At 43.3% G+C, this 20,393-nt stretch overlaps 1 protein-coding gene across 8 annotated transcripts; it reads right to left on the reverse strand.

Moving 5' to 3' along the window:
- Nucleotides 1–22: 22 nt before the first annotated feature.
- nfyc (nuclear transcription factor Y, gamma) lies at nt 23–20,298 on the reverse strand. 8 transcript variants are annotated; one of them, XM_035906503.2, is made up of 11 exons: nt 20,198–20,298; nt 9,444–9,550; nt 9,269–9,337; nt 7,454–7,567; nt 5,580–5,675; nt 4,360–4,536; nt 2,543–2,611; nt 1,943–2,101; nt 1,531–1,635; nt 1,329–1,388; nt 23–972 (listed from the first exon to the last, which is right to left on the reverse strand). In XM_035906503.2, exons 2-11 carry the CDS (start codon nt 9,540–9,542, stop codon nt 853–855), a joined length of 1,068 nt encoding a protein of 355 aa, XP_035762396.1. In that variant the 5' UTR covers nt 9,543–9,550; nt 20,198–20,298; the 3' UTR covers nt 23–852. The 8 variants fall into 8 exon arrangements, with proteins under 8 accessions (XP_035762396.1, XP_006787838.1, XP_087691447.1 ...); XM_006787775.3 differs by having other exon boundaries at nt 9,269–9,340; XM_087835321.1 differs by lacking the exon at nt 20,198–20,298 and adding an exon at nt 17,161–17,255 and having other exon boundaries at nt 9,269–9,340.
- Nucleotides 20,299–20,393: the final 95 nt, after the last annotated feature.

The following is a 20,393-nucleotide window of genomic DNA, read 5'->3' on the forward strand; positions in this document are numbered from 1 at the left end:
AGGGATTTTGGGGGGGGGGGGGGGGGGGGGGGCTATTCAGAGGAGTAAAGATGAATGTGCGTGTGCTTCCATCGCAAACACATAACGCCTTTCATCACATTCACAAATAGCCTGTACAGTTTGAAGCCCTTACAACCTAAAGTCATGCGTCATCATCATTATGGAAAACACAACAAACTACATGAAAACATCCTTAAACCTCAACCTCTTCACTATCCCTTAGATTGACTTGGTGTATAAAGTGATATCTGAGGTATATGGTTTAGTTTTATCCAACTACATGACAAACAATGAGTAAGGTAGGGTTTTTTTTTAAATAATAATAAAAAAAAAAAAACCTTCCCATGGCTACCCTAAACCTAGAGCAGCTTCTGTAGACAAGGATGGACATTTTCCAAATTCATTTCCAAATGAAGAGCAAGGTGTCGGGGGGTGGGGGGGATCAACACTTTATAGTCTAAAAATCTGTAAAAGGTTGGAAATGACGGGAAGAAGAATAAATTTAGTCTGTGCAAAGACTGTTGTCAGGGACTGTGGAAGTGGATGCACAACGTAAAGTCATCCATTCAATAAGGGTGACACAAGTACAAAAAGGTACACTATGTCTAAGATTGGATGATTATAACGTATGATTGTGAAAGAGTCAATCAGCGTCCCTTTGGTTTTTGATCCAGTGTAGTAAATTTATTACAAAACATGAGTGTTACAAGATTTCAGGTCCCTCGTTGCAATGAGCCGTGCTTTATATGAATTATTGAGAGTCCTTTTTGTCAAAGTTGATGGCATCCGTCTGCATCGCGCGGGCTGGTGTGCGTGCTGTATGTGTGAGAGGAGAAAGTCTCCTGGCAGGGCTCATTCAGTGCTGACCTGCGTGACCTGTGTGTCAGTTGTCTGGTTGGTAGACTGGATGAACATTGGCTGGGTCAGCTCCTGTCCTGCTGGCATTGTCACCTGCTGTATCTGATACAATTGCTGAGAAAAAGGAGGAAAGATGGCGAGGTTTAAGGTTGTGTGTGTTCAGTTTTCTGTGGGCTTTTTTTATTAGATCTTAGTGGATTACACACCTTTCATTGTTACAAGATGACATTAAAAATGCTCAATAAGACATTTAATTTATGATCTTCTGATAACAATTCCCTCTACTGTTTGAATTAACAGGATTTAGAAGTGCAAATGTCCACTGGTTATCAGCCAGTTGTTTAAGTAGTTAAAATGAGACAATCCAAGAAAGATAGAAAAGCGTAAATAAGAACAATGTGCCATTTGTCACCTGAAAACAAATAAAACACTAAAATTTCAAAATTGTATTTATTTGTTGCATGTGTTACCTGGCCATCAGTAAACTGGCCGAATTGCTGCTGTCCTTGTTGTACTTCTGTCTGTGTGATCTAAAAAGAGAGCAAGTTATTCACTCACTGGGATTCACAAGCAGCTTCATACCATAACTGACAAGTGTAAACACATCCAGTCATAGTTTATTACAGCTAAGTGCTTGGACATCAGCTGGATTTCTTGCTGTTGTAGGGTTACCTGCTGGGTGTTTGCAAGAGTCTGAATCTGCCCCTGGACCACTTGTGCTCCAGAGACGGGCTGGGCTAGGCGGATGTATTGCAGCTGTCCCGTATTTAGTTGTACCTACAGCCAACCGACACAAGGGGGAGACAAAGTTTGGTTTAGAGAAAAGGTCATTTGAGCAGAGAGGTCACAGCCATTTTCCTGCTCTGGACTACAGGAATGAGAAACCTTAACGTTCCTCTAGTGAATTTTTAACCTTTTCGAACTTAACAGCTCCCATCAAATACTGATGAATGTCAAATTCACATGTTTGTCTTGCACCACAATATCAAACAACATCATGCAGCAAACACATAGCACTGTCCATCATCTCTCTTAAAAAAAACCCAAAACTGATAATTTCCTTTTCCATCCTGTCATTTCTTACTGGGATTTGCTGGATCTCTCCAGTGTTGGTGATGATCTGCTGCATGACCTGCATGGTCTGGCCTTGGGCTTGAGCTGTCTGAGCCTGACCCTGGGCTGTGGCAGCCTGGACAATCTGCACCTGCTGGCCTTCACCCACCTGCATGGCGACAGGCGCACTCTAATGCAGACAAGAGCAGAAAAGAGAAGAAAAACGCAGATAAACAAACAGACGCAACCGGTTGTTTACGTAGCAGAAGCATGTAGTTAAGCAAGGAAGCAGTAAATCATTAACTTTTCTGGAGTACAATCAATCTTAAACCAGGAGTTGGAAACCTAGGTATCCTTAAATTTTAAGTCTGCGAGTAGCTTATTAAGCAGGCACAATAAGATTCAGGGACATAACGTGAAAACGCAGGTTTCACGTCCTCTCTCTCTGTTCTGTCTGCAGAGTGAGATCAGGTGGTGTTTGTTAGGATCATGTGACAATCACCCCTAAAGACCTCAGTCACCTGAGCAGGACAGAGTTTGTAGGCGGCCATCACCTAAGAGGCTGTGGCACAAAGCAGTGGCCTCTTTCTCTGTGTGTGGTTAGCAAACATATGAAAGCATGTGTGTTTACCGTGATGGGCGTGCCCTGTGATTGCACCTGCACCTGCTGTAACTGCTGCATGGTGGCACCTTGCAACATCTGATGGCCGACAGAAAAGAAATGGGAAAATGAGAGAAAGACACATAGTGAGAAAGCAGCGAGTGCACAAACTCAACACAAAAACGTAAGCAGAACTGGCATGTATGCAGAGAAAGATTGAAATGTAGGAGCAGCAAACAGTGGCATATAGGCAGCTGATGACATTTACGAGCATGTTTATGAAATATGCAAGTAAAACGGGAGGAGGTTGATAAAAAGGATGATGTGAAATGATAAAAATCAAATTGTTAAAAAAAAACACACAAAAAGAAAACATGGTGGTAACTGAACAGGTTGTTAAAAATGTATAAAATACATCACAGTTGCATTTACAGAAGCTCAACAAAGGCCAACTGCAGATTTTAAGTTGTTGAGGGTTGTTGTCCTGAGAGAAAAGTGACAGAATCGGTACAGCACTGACAGTTAGTGACGCTGAAAGCGCCACACACAGACGCAAAAATAAAGGATGTGAAATGGGAACTCGCCTCATTTTAATCTCTGCACTGACTTATACTTCTTCATCCTGCAGGACTACTGCTAACACCTTAATGCGCACTCCAAATCTGTTGTACCAAACATGACATCTGTCTGATGAGTTAGAAGTAATCCAATCAGCTCCGTCTTTAACATGGGAATTATGTCATTTGAATAGACAACTACGTAACCTTTAGTCCTGACATTACCAAGTAGATAAAAACAATCAGAGAAATGTTGCAAAGCTTCAAAATTTCACAGATTTTAATTTAAAACGGAGTTAAAATCCCACCTTTTTAAAGTGCCACCTTCTAAACAGTCAAAGATTGAGTTTACATAAGGTTAGTGTCAAAGTGTGACTTGGGACTGCAGCAGGAGCAGGAGTGTGAATCACACCAGGTCTAAACAAGTATGACAGCTCAGCTACAGGCAGTGTGCTGAAGCAGCATGAAGCATCACACCAGCCCAGCAGCAAGGCTACATGACATGCAGAGCGCAAACCGGAGAGGAGGAGTGCTCAGCAGAAAAAGTAGCAGGAATGAAATAATTAGAGAGATGAACTGAATGGTGCCCCTACATATGTTTGCTTGTTATCTCGATGGGTGGTGAAAATGCAGAACCCTCAGGAGAAAAACCTCATCCTAGGACTCTGAGCGTGTGTATTTGTTTGTATATAAATGGGGATGTTGTTCCATTAAGAGGTTATTGATTCACAGTTTCTCCTGTCTTTTAGCTCAAACAGGAAGTATTTATGAAGTTGAGGACAAGTTTCTAGGGCAGCATATACCCCTCTCTCACTAATATGAAATGCTGCTATACAACGCCTCTATTTTGGACTCAATATTACAGTAACTGTGTAAATTACTTAATAAGACATATTTAAAGTTGAGTAAATAAGAGATCAGTGAACGTTCTGTTCCCTCTGTGCAAGGTGTCCATATATGCGTAAAGCTGGATTTTCTGGGTGTGTTTCGATGTCCTATTAATCCTGCTGGCAGGAGAGTGGTCAGCTCCTACATGTTAGCTACGAATAATATCAATAAATCCAGTGAGTCAATCCAAGAAATATGAGACTCCTAGGACTTCTAGGAAGAGGACTTCTAGAAAGAGGTCATCTTTCAGGTGTTACTTCAACACACAATGAAACCAATTTTTTTCCCTCTAAAGTACTATACATGAGTCTAACGGGGAATTTGCAGAATTTGTTTTTGCAGTTGGTTTCACTCTGAGTGTTTTCTTGCGACGTGCACTACAAAGCACATTGCTAACCATACCTGTCCCTGTTGCGGCTGTGCGATGATGATCTGTCCGGGCTGGATGGTCGCCGCTGTCTGCGCAGCAGGTTGCTGGCCCTGCTGTGCGCCCTGCACCTGCACGGCTCCGGGCTGCTGGGCCAAGGTGAAGTAGTACTGCACTGGCTCTGCTGGAGCTACAGACTGACGCATCTCCTCCTGAGAAACATACACACATTGGACGCCTATCAGTCCGTTGCATCTCCATGAATTATTTTTACCGGTGTAACGGTAGACAGAGTCTGATAAATAACTGATGGGATGTGACTGGGGAAGAGTAACGTAATCTGGGTACAAGATCCATCCATACTGGTTGATAACATGCAATGCAAGTCCGGAGGCATGCTGAGGTGATGTGTTGGTGCTAATCAGCCTTAAAATTTCAGTATTACAACCTGTAATGCTAAAGGGGTAACTTACAAATCGAATGAAACTTAATAACGTGATAACCGCTGGCATGCTTTCCCTGGTCCAGCAACAGAAATGTAACATCAGGGTTGTCGGATAAATCAGGGCAGTTCAGCACCTTAAATGCTGAGCTGATATACAGGTGTTAAACTTAAAACCCAATAAACTGTCCATAAACACCGACCCATATCATTTTGTTTTGTAATTCACTAATGAGCAGGCTTCGTCTCGATGAGGTTTCTCCATCACCAGAAGCGTAAACACCCCTCTCCCAGCTCCATGACAACACAGCTGAGAGTGTAGGATGTTTACATGTCTGGAGACAGTCTACGTGACAGCAAATTTAAATATCTCACTCCTCCATCTTTGAAAGTTCCTTATACATCAATTGAATGTAACTGATATTGGCCATTAATCGCCTGCCATAACATTTTAAGCAGTTTTCTTTCAGCATCTTCACTGAGTTATGTCCTGACCGGAGCCATGGTTTTAATACTTTATTATAGCAGACACTGTATGGTACCCGCTTCCACAAACTAGTTTAATCACTGAGGTTACTGTTGGCGGTCTGAGGCAATAAGACGCTGCAAACATCCGACTGAAAGCCCTCGCTGTCAAAACCTCAGCTTCCAGTCAAGGATGTTTACAGCACCTCCAGGTTGCCAACAATGGAAAGTACCTGAGATGAATACCCAAATCATCAGCTCTTTATCCTGTGGTAACTTTAATGGGATACCAGCTGTTTCCCTGTCACAGTGTAGGTAATAAATACTATAATGAGGCCGCTTTCCTACCTGTCGTTTGGGAGGCTTCAGGTCGTCCCGGGGCACGATGTCAATCAGGAAGTCAAACTGGTCAAACTTTGTTATTGCCATGGCAATGTCATTCCTCTGTGAATATAAAATATAAAGAGAAAGTCAAGCAAAGAGGTCAGAGCTTAATTATGCCAATTCTATATGCGCAGCCACCTATTTATAAACATGCCTCTAGGTCTGAGGTCATCACTCCCAAAACAACCAGACAAGGGAGATTTGTATACAGTTCCTAGTAGTACTTAGATGGGTGTTTGCTTTAATATTTGAATTTAAAGGATATATTTAGAGCTTAATCAGTAAGTCAGCTCAAAACTCTAGCAACACATGCAGTAAGGACTGTGTTGCTAGACCAACACATCTTCATGAGGGTTATCATATAAAAGGTATTAAGCAGGGAACCAAAAACACCGTAACACATTCATCCACATGCAAATCGACCTCTAGAGCACCCAAACCAAAACATGCTGATCTACCCATAAACGTCTTTGTTCTACACAAGTTTTGACTTCTAGCAGATCAGATTGATGATTAATTATGCGATTCAAGTAACGCTGTCTCCAAACAAAACATTACTAAAGGCAAACGGAATAATAAACCCACCACCAGAGGACCACAGTGAGAAACACACATGTGTGTGTGTGTGTGTGTGAGATAAGTGTAAATGAACAGGAATGACATTTTCCTGCCCTCATGAGCACATGCTCTGCTTCTATACCCCTTCCTATATCCACACCAGTGTGCTGTCTCTGTGGAATTTTCCACAGGATATTGGCTGTCAGGACCCCCCACCCCCCTCCATTGTGACCCTCCCCTTCACTAGAGGCTATATTTAGTACCTTGATTAATATCTGGTAACATCAGGTCACATCCACACTTGTTCTATTGATGAGCGTTGCTATGGTGACCCCAATTGGCGTGCCCTCTTCACAAAAGGATCAGGCTCTACATGTGTATGCGTGTGGAAATAGAGGGCACCACTTTCCCTCACTTAGGGAAATGAAAAAAAAATCCTGTATTCATGAAGTGAAGCATCACATGCAACTAATGCGTCATCTGTAGTGTACAAGGCAATTAACGTGTGCACAGTCACAGTAGATGAAGTTTCTATTTTAAAGTGTGCACTGCAGAGCTCTAAAACACAGTTTCTTGACCAATAAAAAAATAGAACTACCATTTGGGACAGAGCTATATTAACAGCAAAATGAATGTACTTCCAAAGCAGGCCTTCAGCACAAGACAAACTGTGATAAGATACATTTTCTCCTCTTTCTACCTGCGTTGGCATACACAAACATATCCATGGACTGCTAATCTCTCAGAGGTATGTGAATGGATAAAGTGGACTTAAGGGCTTTCATGTTCTGCTCCACAGTTTTTCTCTACTTGACATGCAGGTGAGACATACTCCAGACTGATTCTTCTCAACCGCTTCCGTCAGTGCTTTCATGTTCTCTGATTCCTTTTTCATCCGTATCTTTCCAGGCCTCACCTTTATTCAGCTCTGGTACAGCAGAGGATGCTAAATGGCACCAGGGGAAAAGTGGGTCACCGGCACCCACCTGGATTTGCTTTTAAAGTGAATGGAGGGAGAAGGAACTTAACAGAGAGACAGTCCTCAAGGGGATGCTGGTATAGGGTCTCTGCTTGTACATGCACACTGACACTGGCACTTAGTGCATAAGAAGCACGAAACCAAAAAGATAGCCAATTGATGTCAGAGTGTGGGAATTACAACTGGGGCTGTGTGTGTGTATCGGGAGGTCCAATCCACTTAAAGTAGTATTTGCTAAGGATTACAAAAAAACATGTCATATGGAGGAGTTTAAATATAAAGAAAAAGAAATGTCTATAACCTGTAGTGTGCGTCGCTTGTTGTCCTCAGTGTGGATCCACGCCCTGAGGGTGAGCTCTGTGATGAAGATCTGAGCTGCTTTGGCAAACAGGACCGGAGCTTCTGCGCTGATCATCTGTACAGTAGAGATAGTTTTACACCTGGTTAAACACACCCACAGTCCATCAATCAAACATCAGCAATTACACGAATCGCTCAGGACCTCAGTCACAGCCGGCCACTTCAAAGTCAAAGCTGCTGCAAAAATAACCAACAGATACATTCACTTGTTAAATAAAGACTGCGTAGTTACTAGCATAGATGCTTACGCAGAGTTGAGTGGGTACTTTTAATCTATTTCTTTCTACTCATAAGCACTGAACTCTAAAATCAATTCCCATAAAAATGTATTTGTTATATGTTCATAAAAGCAATGCTTAAATGAACAGTTGTACTGACGCTATAACACTCACACATGCTTGCACTGCATCTGTGCAAGGTGCTGTGTCAGGACTAACAGAAGGGTCTTTCCTTCAGATATGTTAGTGATCTCCTGATCTCTTTAACGCTGTAAGCTGCTGCTTAACTAAGGGGATAGCATTCTTGACACGACATACTCAAGCCACACGCAAACTCAGAGCAGAGGCTTTCTTTTTAGAGGCTATGAACAATTCTGGCTGACAATCAGGTGTAATGGGGGGGGGGGGGGGGGGGGGGGGGGGGGAATCACTCCTCCATGACTCATAACTGCCTGGTGGAGTGGTTCCTTCTGACACATCAAAAAAAAAAAAAAAAGCCACGTTAACCTGAGCAGATCTTCAAATGTAGCAGTGGTATTACAATATGGCCCAAATCAATGCTTTTATCTGTAATAACTTGTGATATTCTTCTGGTTCGTTTTAGCCATTAACAGGAAGTGCAATTCCCAGCAAAGTGGGTTATATTTTAAAAATTCCACAAGTGGAAAAAGAGAAATCTTAAAACCAAAAAGCAGTTCACTGCTACAAATGTCTGCATTAGCAGCTTTTTACATAAATCACATTAACTAGCTACTTGCTACACTGCAGGTCTTGCAATGTCACAAAATGATGCCCAATTATTCCTTCATGCATCGATAACGTTTTAAAGTAAACCCATTTCATACAAAAAAAAAGAGCTACTATCACCAGAGGCTGCTGAATGCAAACAGTTGATACAACGTTTTAATTGAAAAATTATCTTTAATTATGAAATAATAATTGCATCTTTGAGTCCATTTATTTATTGGGTGGTCTGAGCACAAAAAGCCACAGACCAACAACTTGATAAGAACCAAGCTTCAAATGAATCAACAATTTCCAACACGGCAATACGTTTTTGTCAGACAATAAAGTTAAACTAGAAATATCAAACGGGTAACCAATTAAATGAAAACAACAGAACTACATTTTGCCATAATTTGTCCTGTCCCAGGGGACTGAAGTAGTTTCTTCCATATAGATGGATCACGAGAGGTCACCGTGTGGTTATGTAACTTCACAGTTACCAGACACAACCCAAATCACCAGCTATGGAACGTTTTGACCCAACACGCTGGACAGAGCTCTTTATTGCACGTCTGTCCAAAAACACCACGAGAAAATATATCTGCAGGGAAGTGGAGTATCACCTCACAAGATACTTTTTTTTTTTTTTATTTGGGGGGCCTAGGATTAAGCTACACGTTTCCCGCTTTTGATAGCATGTTCTTTAAAACAAGTATGGCACACCCTTCGTGAAAGGCATAGTAATAAAGATATCTAGTTCTTTTTAATACACACCCTCTCTCTCAGTTTCATTATTCAGGTTCTCCTCTTACCTTCACATCCTCATCCAACTTCATGATTTTCTTGATCCGGGCTAAAGGCAACTCCTGCACACGGAAATCCTTCTGAGGACAACAGATTGATGCAGTTAAGTACAGACTAAAGCTGAAACTGCGACTTTTTCCTTTTTTTCTGTATTATTTGTCTGTTTGCATGAGTGTTACGTACCACAGTCAAGTTCCTGATCTCCTCCATGACACGAGGCCAGAAGGACTGCAGTGTTTGCTGGGCATCGCTGCCTGTGGCTCCAAAACCATCTCCAGACATCTTCTAATCTGCTCAAAGAGAAGAAGAGAAAGAAGATGAGATGGATACAAGAAAATGATCGATCATTACAAAGCAAAAAACAAGCGATATGGAGATTCGGAGACAGATCAAGATTGTAATACCATTGCAAAACAAAGCCTTACTGCACAGAGCTCTTCCTGTGTGTCAGAACCACATATCCTATCAAAGTCTATAATTATAATACAGTGAAATTGAAAATAGAACCCCGGCAGGCTTCTATTATTGTCCTTGTGGGATGTTGACAAGCCTAAGAACCCACCAATAGACCGGCTGCGCACTCCATGATTATGAATGGGTCCCTCACCTTTGGCACATAGCTGCAGCTCCTCTACAAACACACGCACATCATGTGCAAGTCAACTGCTTTTGGTGAGCCCGCAAGTGAACAGTGTTGAAGCAACAGATGCAAGAGTGTGCCATAAAGAAACAACCTAATTGTAAACTGACAAATTGTGAAGACACGCAGAGATACAAACCATCCAAATAAACTGAAATAAATTACTGCTAACACAGCCAGAGCACCTACAGGGGATCCGACGGTTGAAAGAGGATCCAGCAGGTTACTATGGCATGCCAGGAATCTGCTGGAGGAATATTAGCCGGCCTGTCTGAGCATGTAGACCTTCAAGTGCCCTGATCGTTCCTCCTCACTCTCCCCATTTTCTCCGTACCTCGATGAAAAGATTGAGCAGGAGGGAGAAGACGGAGAAACGTGAAGGGACAGAACAAGAGATGAGTGTGTAAAGCTACTCAAGAGAGACCGGATGTGTTTGTGTGTGTTGCTGTGGGAGGGCTAGTGCCTTGTCCAGTTCAGCATTAATCCAGCGCTAAGACAAAGTGCCAAAGGCTTTAGACAGATACTTTAGGGGAAGTAAGAGACAGACAGGGCCACAGCAACACTGCTATGCAAACCAGCAATGTGGGTCAAACAAGACAGAAAAAGGGAGACACAGAGTGGTAGATAAGGAGATATGTCACTATAAAGAAAATGTTAGAAGAATGAAGGGGGGGGGGGGCTTCTATCTTTTTCTTTTCTCACCCTGGGCCAACAAGCAGGAATAGTTCCATGTCTGGTTCAGCTGACAGACCAATACAATACAAGAAACAGCCTTTCAAAAACACCATCCAGTGTCTCTCCCTCTAGGTTCAGTCACAGCTTTGTTGTAAGGGACTGTTTGACTTTGGGGCCACATCAGCTCTTTTAAATTCAGCGCTTAAGTGCAGTTATAAATATTTTAAACCAATGAACGACTGATTCTGGATGCAGGCTCGTTACCTGATTGATTTTTGACAGGAAAGACTGACTCTCCTGCAAGTTGCATCAGTAGAATAATATAGAAGAACCACTGCTGCATCCTGTTCTGTTGTTCAGTTTTCGACAGACAGTAGCCTAAATCGATAAGACAGAATGCCGGGTGAGAGAGGGGGGAGAGGGGGCTTTATATAAATCAATCAGGCCGCTTGTAGCTATGGCATGCCAGGCTAGTGATTGACCTTGACAGTGTCTCTCCTTCCCTGTCTGACGCTCCAGTGTCCAGTTGCATTTCAAGGTTGATTGAAAACCTGCAGTCTCCAGAACAATCCCAGCATCCCACAGGGCAGGAATGACTGATGGGAATTGTAGTTTTTTTTTTATTCCTCCATTTTTCCCACATAAGACAGGTGGACTGACCTCTGCCAGTTCTTTTGCTGCCTCCAAGTACCTTGCAACAAAATGAACCCAAAGATGGGATGAACAAAATAAGCATCATCCACATAACACATCATCTTGTAAACAAGACAACCTTTGGTATCAATGAATGTGCATTGTATGTCAGACTATGTGGTTCAAACCAGGGCAGAATAGGACGATGAGAAACAAATAATTAGGCTTAAGATTACAGAAGCCCTATCAGTTATAAAACGGCAACTATAAAACACATAAACCTGCCAAGTTCCTCCTCCTGCGCCCTTATACACCTCTCTTCTCATAAACTAAAGCTGTTAGAGGAGTGTGCTAATATCAAACCACACACAAACCCCCAACTACCTCTTTCTGACCCTGTGACCTTCAATGTAAATATAAGCAACTACATTAACCACAGCGGCAAAAAGAGGGAGGGGAGGTGCAGGGGAAGTTGCTATGTGAGAAGAAATGAGAAAGCATATGTGAGGAGAGGCATGCTAAAGCGTGAGAGAGGAAAAAAGCAACAGAACAATATAAGCGAGAGAGAAGAGAAGGCTAAGTGTCAACATGCCCTTGAGCATTGCTCCTCCAGCTTGGTAGCATATTCTACCGAGTATATAACTGCATAACCAAATTGCCCAATGCTTTGCATCAATGGAAAGTTTGTGTGGGAGCCTATTCCGCTGACTTTGTGCAACACCTTCTATGGTCTGGGCCTACCCTTGTCAAATAAACACAGTGAATGGGGCTACCCTCTGCACGAAAAAAAATGCTGAATCTACTCAAAAGCTAATAAATGTCAACACTGTAACACACAAAAAAGGTCTGGAGATTGATGCAAAGTCAAGACGGCTTATTTTATCTGAAGGGGTAAGCACCATTTACTTCCATATTTCAGTTCAGTAAGCTTTAAAGCACTACTTAAATTGAAACTTGTACTATTACTAAAGAATTTTCTTGCTAGTCCAGTTCACTTCTTACTACTTATGGAGAGTGTTATCAGTCACTCAAGATAAAGTCTCTGTGAATGTTGTGCTTGTGTTTGCTTTGAAGCAGACTTGCTATTGCTAAAAATTCCAAATTATTCTGTTGAATCACGCAATGAACTTGACAAGCTCATTCCTGCTGTGTTGTTCTAATCTGCTGCTGTTGCTATATTAGGGTACATGGTGTTGTTCTCTGCTGTGCTTCTCTCTTCTCCTCTTCCCTGCAGCTCTGTTGTCCTTCATCAGGTCATCGAGACAGAATCGCTGGTGTTGGGTTTCCTTCAGCTCTTTTCTATGTGTGCATCTTTGAGGACAAACGTCTCGACCTCGTCGACTTCGTTCCAACACAGCAATTTGCTCTTCCTCCTTCAGCAGCTCTACAGTCTCTTCTCCTAGCGCTTCCCTTCTCCCTTTATCACTCACGAGTATGCTTTTCTTGCATTTTCTGTCTTGTCTTACTTTCACCTGATCTCTTTGAGAAAGTCAACGCTGCTCGGCTTCCAGCAGCTGAATCAGCGCTAATGCTGTTCTGCCAGCCGGGCCCTGCATCTCTATCTCATCCTCACCTCCCTCCCCACTCTTTCTGGCACGTCACATTAAGTGGCCATTCACAGCAGCACTGGCGTCTCGCTCGAACTCTGACATCACACCACTTTACATGAGCTTTCAATTCCTGTCCAAATAAACCCGATAGGACCCCGGCTTGATGGCAGGCAGAAATGCAGCAAACTGGAAACAAGGAGATAGTATCGCTTGGCTGATCCGTTTTTGTTTTTTGTTTTTTTAAAGATAAGTGAAAGAGAAAAGAAGAAGAAGTAACATGCTTCTTTCTGCACAGTGACAATGTGCGAGATAACAGAGTTGGAATTAATTAACTGGCCTCTAGTTAAAGTGAAATGTTCTGCTTTTAATTGCCCTCTTAATGACCTGACAATCTGTGTAAACTGAGCCCAATTCTGAGGAGCATATTTGAAAGTGAACAAGTCGAGGCAGTGTGGGAGGACCTGAAGCCCTACTTGAGGCTACCGAGTGAACTTTTCACGGAGGTGTTTCAGTATCGCTATCACCGTCATGATGAGGATGATGAAGAAGCAGGCAGCTCATCTCAGATCTCTCTGTCATGTCACGTGTAAGCAAATGTAAAGCTAAGATAAAGTGAATCATATACTGAAACTTTATATACTTATACTGAATCTTCAAAGCCGGTTGACCATTTTTAAAATAATATTAAATATGAATATAAAGAGTTATCGCTACCTCACCATTTTTTCAGATTAGTGTACAACTGCATGACAGCTACTACAGCAGCTGAGTGAATTTTAAAGAGTGACTTCTTGTTTTACAACTCTCCTTTCAATTCCCAAGGTTATCATATCTTTGCACATATAAAGACAACTGAGTTGACAGAAGAAATAGATTACTTTCGGTTTCTGTGCGTATTATAACCTCAGAGTAACCTTCTGCATTGTACCCTTCACACTTTCACACGTCAGCCTGGACAAAGAGTAAATACATACCCACATACACTAGTTACCACCAAGAAGATATAATACCAGCTATTGGATAGTCACTGGTCCACTGAGAGGTCTTGGGCAAGAAGTTAAATTTCCACATCTGCTTTGTCCCAAAACTGTCAGTGATGCAGAGTGGGCATTTCTGGAGGAAGGTCACCTAAGGTTGAAATCTGCTAGATTTCAACTAGATCACTAAGCAGAAAACTCAGTATAGTGCTCACATAAACCATATATCATTTGGACATTTGAGAATCTAACCAATGTTTAATGATGACTGTTTAATAAGACAGCTTTATCCTGATTTAGTGCACTCAGTCTGTTGGAACAAATACAGCCTAAGTAAGAAACGTCACACTAACAAACACTGATGTTAAATCATGGTCATAAATCCAATGAGCGTATGCACAAATTCTCAAATATTAAAGCACTAACCGTGCTGAACCCGATCACAAATACCAGTCAGAAATAAACTGGCAAGGATACAGCATACAGGGTAAATGATCTACTCAGGAAAAAACAAAAAACAAGAAGTTCGCAGCCAGGAATTACAGATTAACTACTCAAATGCACGCAGTGGTTTCACAGATGGTGGTACAATTAAATATGAACAGACAGGATTTTAATGACACACATGCTCACTTTGACCTACAGCGTAACATCCTTTTGGCATGGCCGGACCGATCTAGCCAACCCAACGGCCCTGTAAACTTTGCCCTTGGTTCTGCTTCAAGCCAACTCCAGGAAGTGCTAGTCACTGATCTCCCAAGGTCATTCAACAGAGGAGAGAAACCAGAGAGGGGGGAGGGAGAGAGAGAGAGATGAAAGAGAGAAGGGGAGGGAGAGGGGGAGGATAGAAAAGAGCAGGTTTTCCAACTTTCACTGCAGCACTTAAGTGACCCCAGCGGTTCAGGCTGTGTACTTTCTAAGAAGCCTAATGAAAACACCACATAATATACATACTAGCTGTGCTCTGCATCCCGCTTTTAATTTCACTTCTTCTTGGGCCTCTCCTTCCCTCTGCATGTTTTCCCTCTCGGTGCGGTTGGAGAGACTGCAGGAGTCAATCTCACATTCCTATGACCTTCATCCAATGCTAGGCCCAGTCTCTGGCGTCAAAGTAGGCAGGGCTAAAGGCACCTGCATATTACAAGCTGGGATACGGCCAACTCCCCCTGGGTGCCGACACACACTGTCTTTAGTGAAAGTGTACACATGTAAGAGCACAGTGGGGGCAGGAACAAAAGAATAAACCTACAGTTGCTGTGGTCACCTTAGTGATGAGCGGAAAGGCCTAGCTATGTGCAAGAGGTTTGCGTGTTTTGTTTACTTTTTCCTCCCCTGGTGTGCCTATGGTTCGGCATAGGGTACAAATGATATTCAAATCTCATGCAGACCGCAGCCAACCCTGGGATTTGGCAGCGAGGGCTTCAACTTAAGAGTTATTTTTAGTCTCCCTCTCTCAATCTCCCTCGCTCGCTCGCTCTTTCCCCAACGGGACTTTGTTTTGTCAAAGGCACCAATGGAAACTTTCAATTAGGGAGAAAAGGAGGAGAGAGGCACGGAGTCAGAGGCAAAGTGAGAGAAGAGGCACCCTACACAGATTCCATCAGAAGACATCAGATCAAACTATTAGCCTCCTCTGCCCCTGAAGCTGACAGGCTGACAGTCTGTCCCATCTGGGTGTCTGGCACTGTCATGGTGAGGGGCCTGGGGGGTCCTGAGGTCACTGCAACCAGCTGCACCTCCACCCCTGGGGACTACTGACGCCAACAGTGACAACAACTCTCAGAGATATCCTCTCCACATATACAGCAAATCTTATTTAACATGGATGTCTTCTTTGCTGCTGAACTCTGCGCCACCATCTGGCACGAAAATGTTCATTGGGACATTAGGAGAAAAAGTGGGGTCTTGGCCAGCGACCCCAAGACTCTGTGGCCACAGGGCCCAAGGACACCACCGAAACAGCAGAGTGCATCTAAGCACAAAGTCAGTATCTGGCTGCCGTGCACTTCTATGCAGTCGATAACGGGGCACTGAGTACATGCTGAAGCGTGTTTGTGTGTGCACACTGGTCCAAAGTCAAAACAAGTGACATCCAAAGACAGTGCAATAATGCAAAGTGAAATTCAACAATGAAAACATAATGCAAAACAGCTATATTATTTTATGAACACCGTTCTGTAAAACCATATAGCACTGAAATGACAAATGAAGGACGTAGATGACAGCCATGCACGTAAATACACAAATTGCACAACACCAATCTCCCAAGGTGAGAACTACAGGACAGGTGAGGGGAGGGGGAGGAAATGGGAGGGGGAGGGGTGAGGATGGCTGTAAAGGACAGACATCTCATCGTTGCAGAGTGATGGAGAAACATCAAAAAGTGGACATTTTTTTGAAAAAACAAAAACCAAAGACAACTTAAGGTCTTCTCGCTGTGTATGTGTTCAGCTGTCAGACTTACCCCTGTGCCCTTCATGGTGAACGGCCTGGAGCACAGCAAAATAGAGAGAAACAGATAGCCCTGTCCAAGTCTCCTTGAAAGCAGCAGCAGAGGCAGCACAGAGGTTGACAGAAAAACTCTCGTGCTCCTTCACTTCCTTCAGTCCCCCTGATCGTATCAACAGACAAAAGGCACTCTGGCTGGCTTTAAAAAGGCTTTAAGCCCGGACACAGAGCGAAGAGCGAGCCCCCCCTTCTTCCACCCCTCCCTCTTTTCTCTCTCCCCCACTCTGCCTTTACACATTGCCCCGTCTCCTTCAACAGCCTCCCAATGTCCTCTTCCAACCTAGACATACAACCCTGTCTCTGCTGTTTCTCTTCAGCCCAATTCCCCTCAACTCGCTGACCTTCTCTCTCTTTCTCCTCCTTTTCTGCTCCCTAACCCTCCTCCTCCTCTCTAGCCGGCGACCCATGTGTTTGTCTTTGAGGTGACCCCTGGCCTGGTGCAGAGAAGAAGGTGAGAAGGAATAGAAGGACCAGCACAGCGGCAGGCAACAGAGCAACAGCAGGCAAACAGTACAGCGGCACTCCCGACTCACAGACAAAAATCTCTAGCCTCCTTCCCCTTTAACATTCAAGAGTAATCAATCTAGCATGCTACATGATACTCAAACCCCGCCTCACAGCCAGCTCCCACCTCACTCCGATACTCGAAACCAATGAGACGACTGTGTCCTCACACACTATTGGTAGCCACACACACCAATCAGCTCTGACAAATCCCCTGCTCCTCCTCTTTCCTCTGCCCAACCCCCTTTTACCGACAGCCAACTTCCTGCTCTAAGTTACCTTGAGCTGCAGGATAGGGGTCAGGGAAAAGAAATGAGGAAGAGAGAGTAGACATGAGTATAGATGGAAAAGAGCAGATAAAGTTGTGGAAAGCTCTGCAGGGAGTGCGTGAGGGTGTGCTGGTTGTGGCTTGCCTTGCCATTGTCTGTCCTCAAGCGGTCTCTACTTCTCCTGCTGCTGGACGGATGAGAAAGCTTCCACGGGCTGCTCTCTGACAACTGGTCTCTGCTTATTTACAATGTCAAACTAAATGTCTCCCTAAGCCCCGCCTGCGCTCTGCTTGTACAGGCTGATGGCAATGTGATGCAGGCAGCTATGTGGGCCCCTTATTGGCTGAACCAAGTGCCAGAATTGATGCCGCATGTTGCATCCACATGATTTAAAGTACAAAAGCATACTAAGCAGACTCCCTGTCTCATACCTGTGCACGGTCTTACATGCACACCCACACACATGCACATTTTGTCCTTGCATTCTCAGTTATCCTTGCTCACAGTCACAGGTACACAATGAAAACATCTAACCTCCAGCCAGCCTACCTCTAACAATGAGATCACATCACTCTTAATATTATTCTAACAGAGGAACAAATATGTCTACATGCATGGTCATGCATTATTTATTCAGAATATGAATTAGCTAGATGAACTCCATTCAACAAATTTTTTGAGACAACTTAATGCAACCACTATAAATCCCATGACGTCCTACACAGTGACACAAACTATTCTGGGCAAAACAAATCAATGGAGAGCCTTTGTACAAAATGGAACAATCAGCTGACTAGATAGCAGTTGTGGAAGAAGGCAGAGAGAGAGAAAAAAAAAGAAAGAGTTCATTTGACTCTCATCCTATTTGTGGATAAACAAGACTTAAGAGATATGGGTGAAAACCCATAAACAAAGACAATGTTGTCTTGACCCCAAAAACTGTGCTCACAGCAACTTCCACAATGGAAACGTCATCAAAAAAAAACATGTCAGCAATGTCACACAATGTCCTTCTTGTTAAGTCTCCATTGCTTAAATGTGCATACTTTCGACACAAAAACCTTTAGTGTGCAACTCAATAGAGTGATTTTAGTACTCATGTGCACAACTCATGATGTTCAATGCACCACCTACGATGTGAATGCTTCTACTTCTAATGGGCAAACCGGTTAAAAGCTTAGAGAGTAAACTGCTGAGATGCGACCAAGTGGCGGTGCAGCCCAAAGGTTAAGCTTTAATAAAAAATAAAAAACATACAGACTGTAGAGAGGAACACATCCAGCTACAAAAGTCTGGAAAGATAATAAACTGCCCTATCAATGAAAAACCGGGGTGGGGGTGGAGTGGGGACCGGAAGGATGGAGAAGGACAGAGAGGAGAGTTGCTACAGGATGGGAGGGGTAGAACAAGTGGAGGGAGGGCGAGAGCACAAGATAGACTCAAGAGAAACAAAGCTAAATGTTCCCTTTACTATTTTTGTGAGGAGCATGGGGACTAGAGCAGGTACTACAGACATCCAGTTAATGATTAGAGCAGAGCTGCACAAAGACTAATCTCTCCACTGCTGTTGCCATGCTCGAGCAGTTCTCTGTAGCAGCATTCAGCCTACCCAAAATGCCTCAGTAATGACACCTGGCAAGGTCACCGCAGAAATGAGACCTTCCCATGACCTGTACTGCCCATAGCAGGAACATGTTTGCTTTCTCTGACGCTGTTTAGAGATAAACATGCACCAACTAGACGTTGGGTTTCATAAACACAGCAGCTACCCTGAGGGTAGCCATGCCAAGCCATGCATTCACCTGCAAACATGGAAAAACACATGAGCACCTGCAAAACGACATGGTAAGCTGGGTGACTTGCACACAGCTTACTTAAGCTGTCTAAGGTGTTCTAATATTCCAGGCTTTTTAAATATGATCTCAACTGCTCAATTAAACCTACACACAAATGATGACGTAATGCATACCTCCTCTAGAGAGATAAAGTATACTAAGCTGCACACCGTTTTTGCCCCGTTGATAAGAGCTCTCTCTCCTATTCTTTATTAAGTTCTTATTTTCGTGGGAACACAAAGAGACTGTATTGTTTTTTGCACACAGGTCGTAGTGAGAATGGGGTGAATATCTGTTAGGTTTAAAGCATAACTAAACTAAATATTAACTTGGTGCAGCTTCATGTTGTGTGACTTTGTTTGGTTAGTATGGTTGAAAATACATTTGTATTCATTAATTGAACACTGTGTGAAGATTTTTCCCCCCCAAGTACTAAATAGTGGAAACAAAGGCATGATAGTCATCACAGGGAATTCACACGAAGACTAGAGCAGCTTTGCTCTTTAACACCCCAGCATTTAGCACGGAGTTTGACTTCAAAAAGTCGCTACATTATAAGGTGTTTGGGTTTAACACAGAGGCTAACAGGAGCCACTGAATTCAATGCTATATTCAACGCTAGCATACGGAAGCCGGTATATATTCGTCACACAAAGGATGCTAAATAAACTACAAAATACTGAGATGCACTGTAGTGCTGTCGTATCCATCCAAATGCTTAACGGAGTAGGCGTAGAAAGACACATGCAGAATACTAGCTAATAGGATGGTCACTGCCGACGGTGACTTTATGCTAACGTTAGTGGAGTTAATGTTAGCTTGCTGGGGATGCAGACTGAGGAGCGCTGTACAGCTCAGCGTGTGTAATTTTAATTACCAGCTGACAGCGAGCCCTGCCAACATATGAAAGTTTGCAAAGGTTTGCAATGCTAGGAAGAAACAGTCTAACCAATAAAGACAACGTTTGGATCTGTCCTTCAGACCAATCAAACCTCGGACTAGATTCCACCAATCAAGGTTTTTAGGGCTAAGTTCGTTCTGCAACTGGCGCCATTCGGGGTCAGGCGCAAATAGCCAGTGTGTCTGACAATCGCTCAGATATGAGCCAAAATGGTGGACACAAAACATCAGTTTCCTGAGCGTCCGTGATCCTTTCAGCGGGCCACCAATAAGCGCCTCAGAGAGCGGGGAGGGAAATGGCGCCTATGTTCATCTTCCAAAACAATCGTCTATTGGTCAAGAACAGCAAATGAAAAGAAGCCAAGTAATTACCGCTACCTCCGGCCAACACGGACAACTTTCATGTAAACACTCCACATATAAATGAATTTTAATTTCTTACTCACTTTCTTTAACGGGTTCGAAGTGAAGTCCAGCTCAGCGTATTATTTATTTTATTTAGCCTGCGAGGGGAAACAAGATGGCTGCTATTCGAACCGGAAAGAGTCCAACGCGATGACGTAGAGGTTACGTTCCCTGAGAAACAGCGTCAGTTTCTTTTTTTTGATTATTTGATTCACTAAACAGTTAATTGCTCAGGTA

This window comes from Neolamprologus brichardi, chromosome 22 (assembly GCF_056152115.1).
Source record: "Neolamprologus brichardi isolate AB-2024 chromosome 22, ASM5615211v1, whole genome shotgun sequence".
In the NCBI taxonomy this organism is placed as follows: Eukaryota; Metazoa; Chordata; class Actinopteri; order Cichliformes; family Cichlidae; genus Neolamprologus; species Neolamprologus brichardi.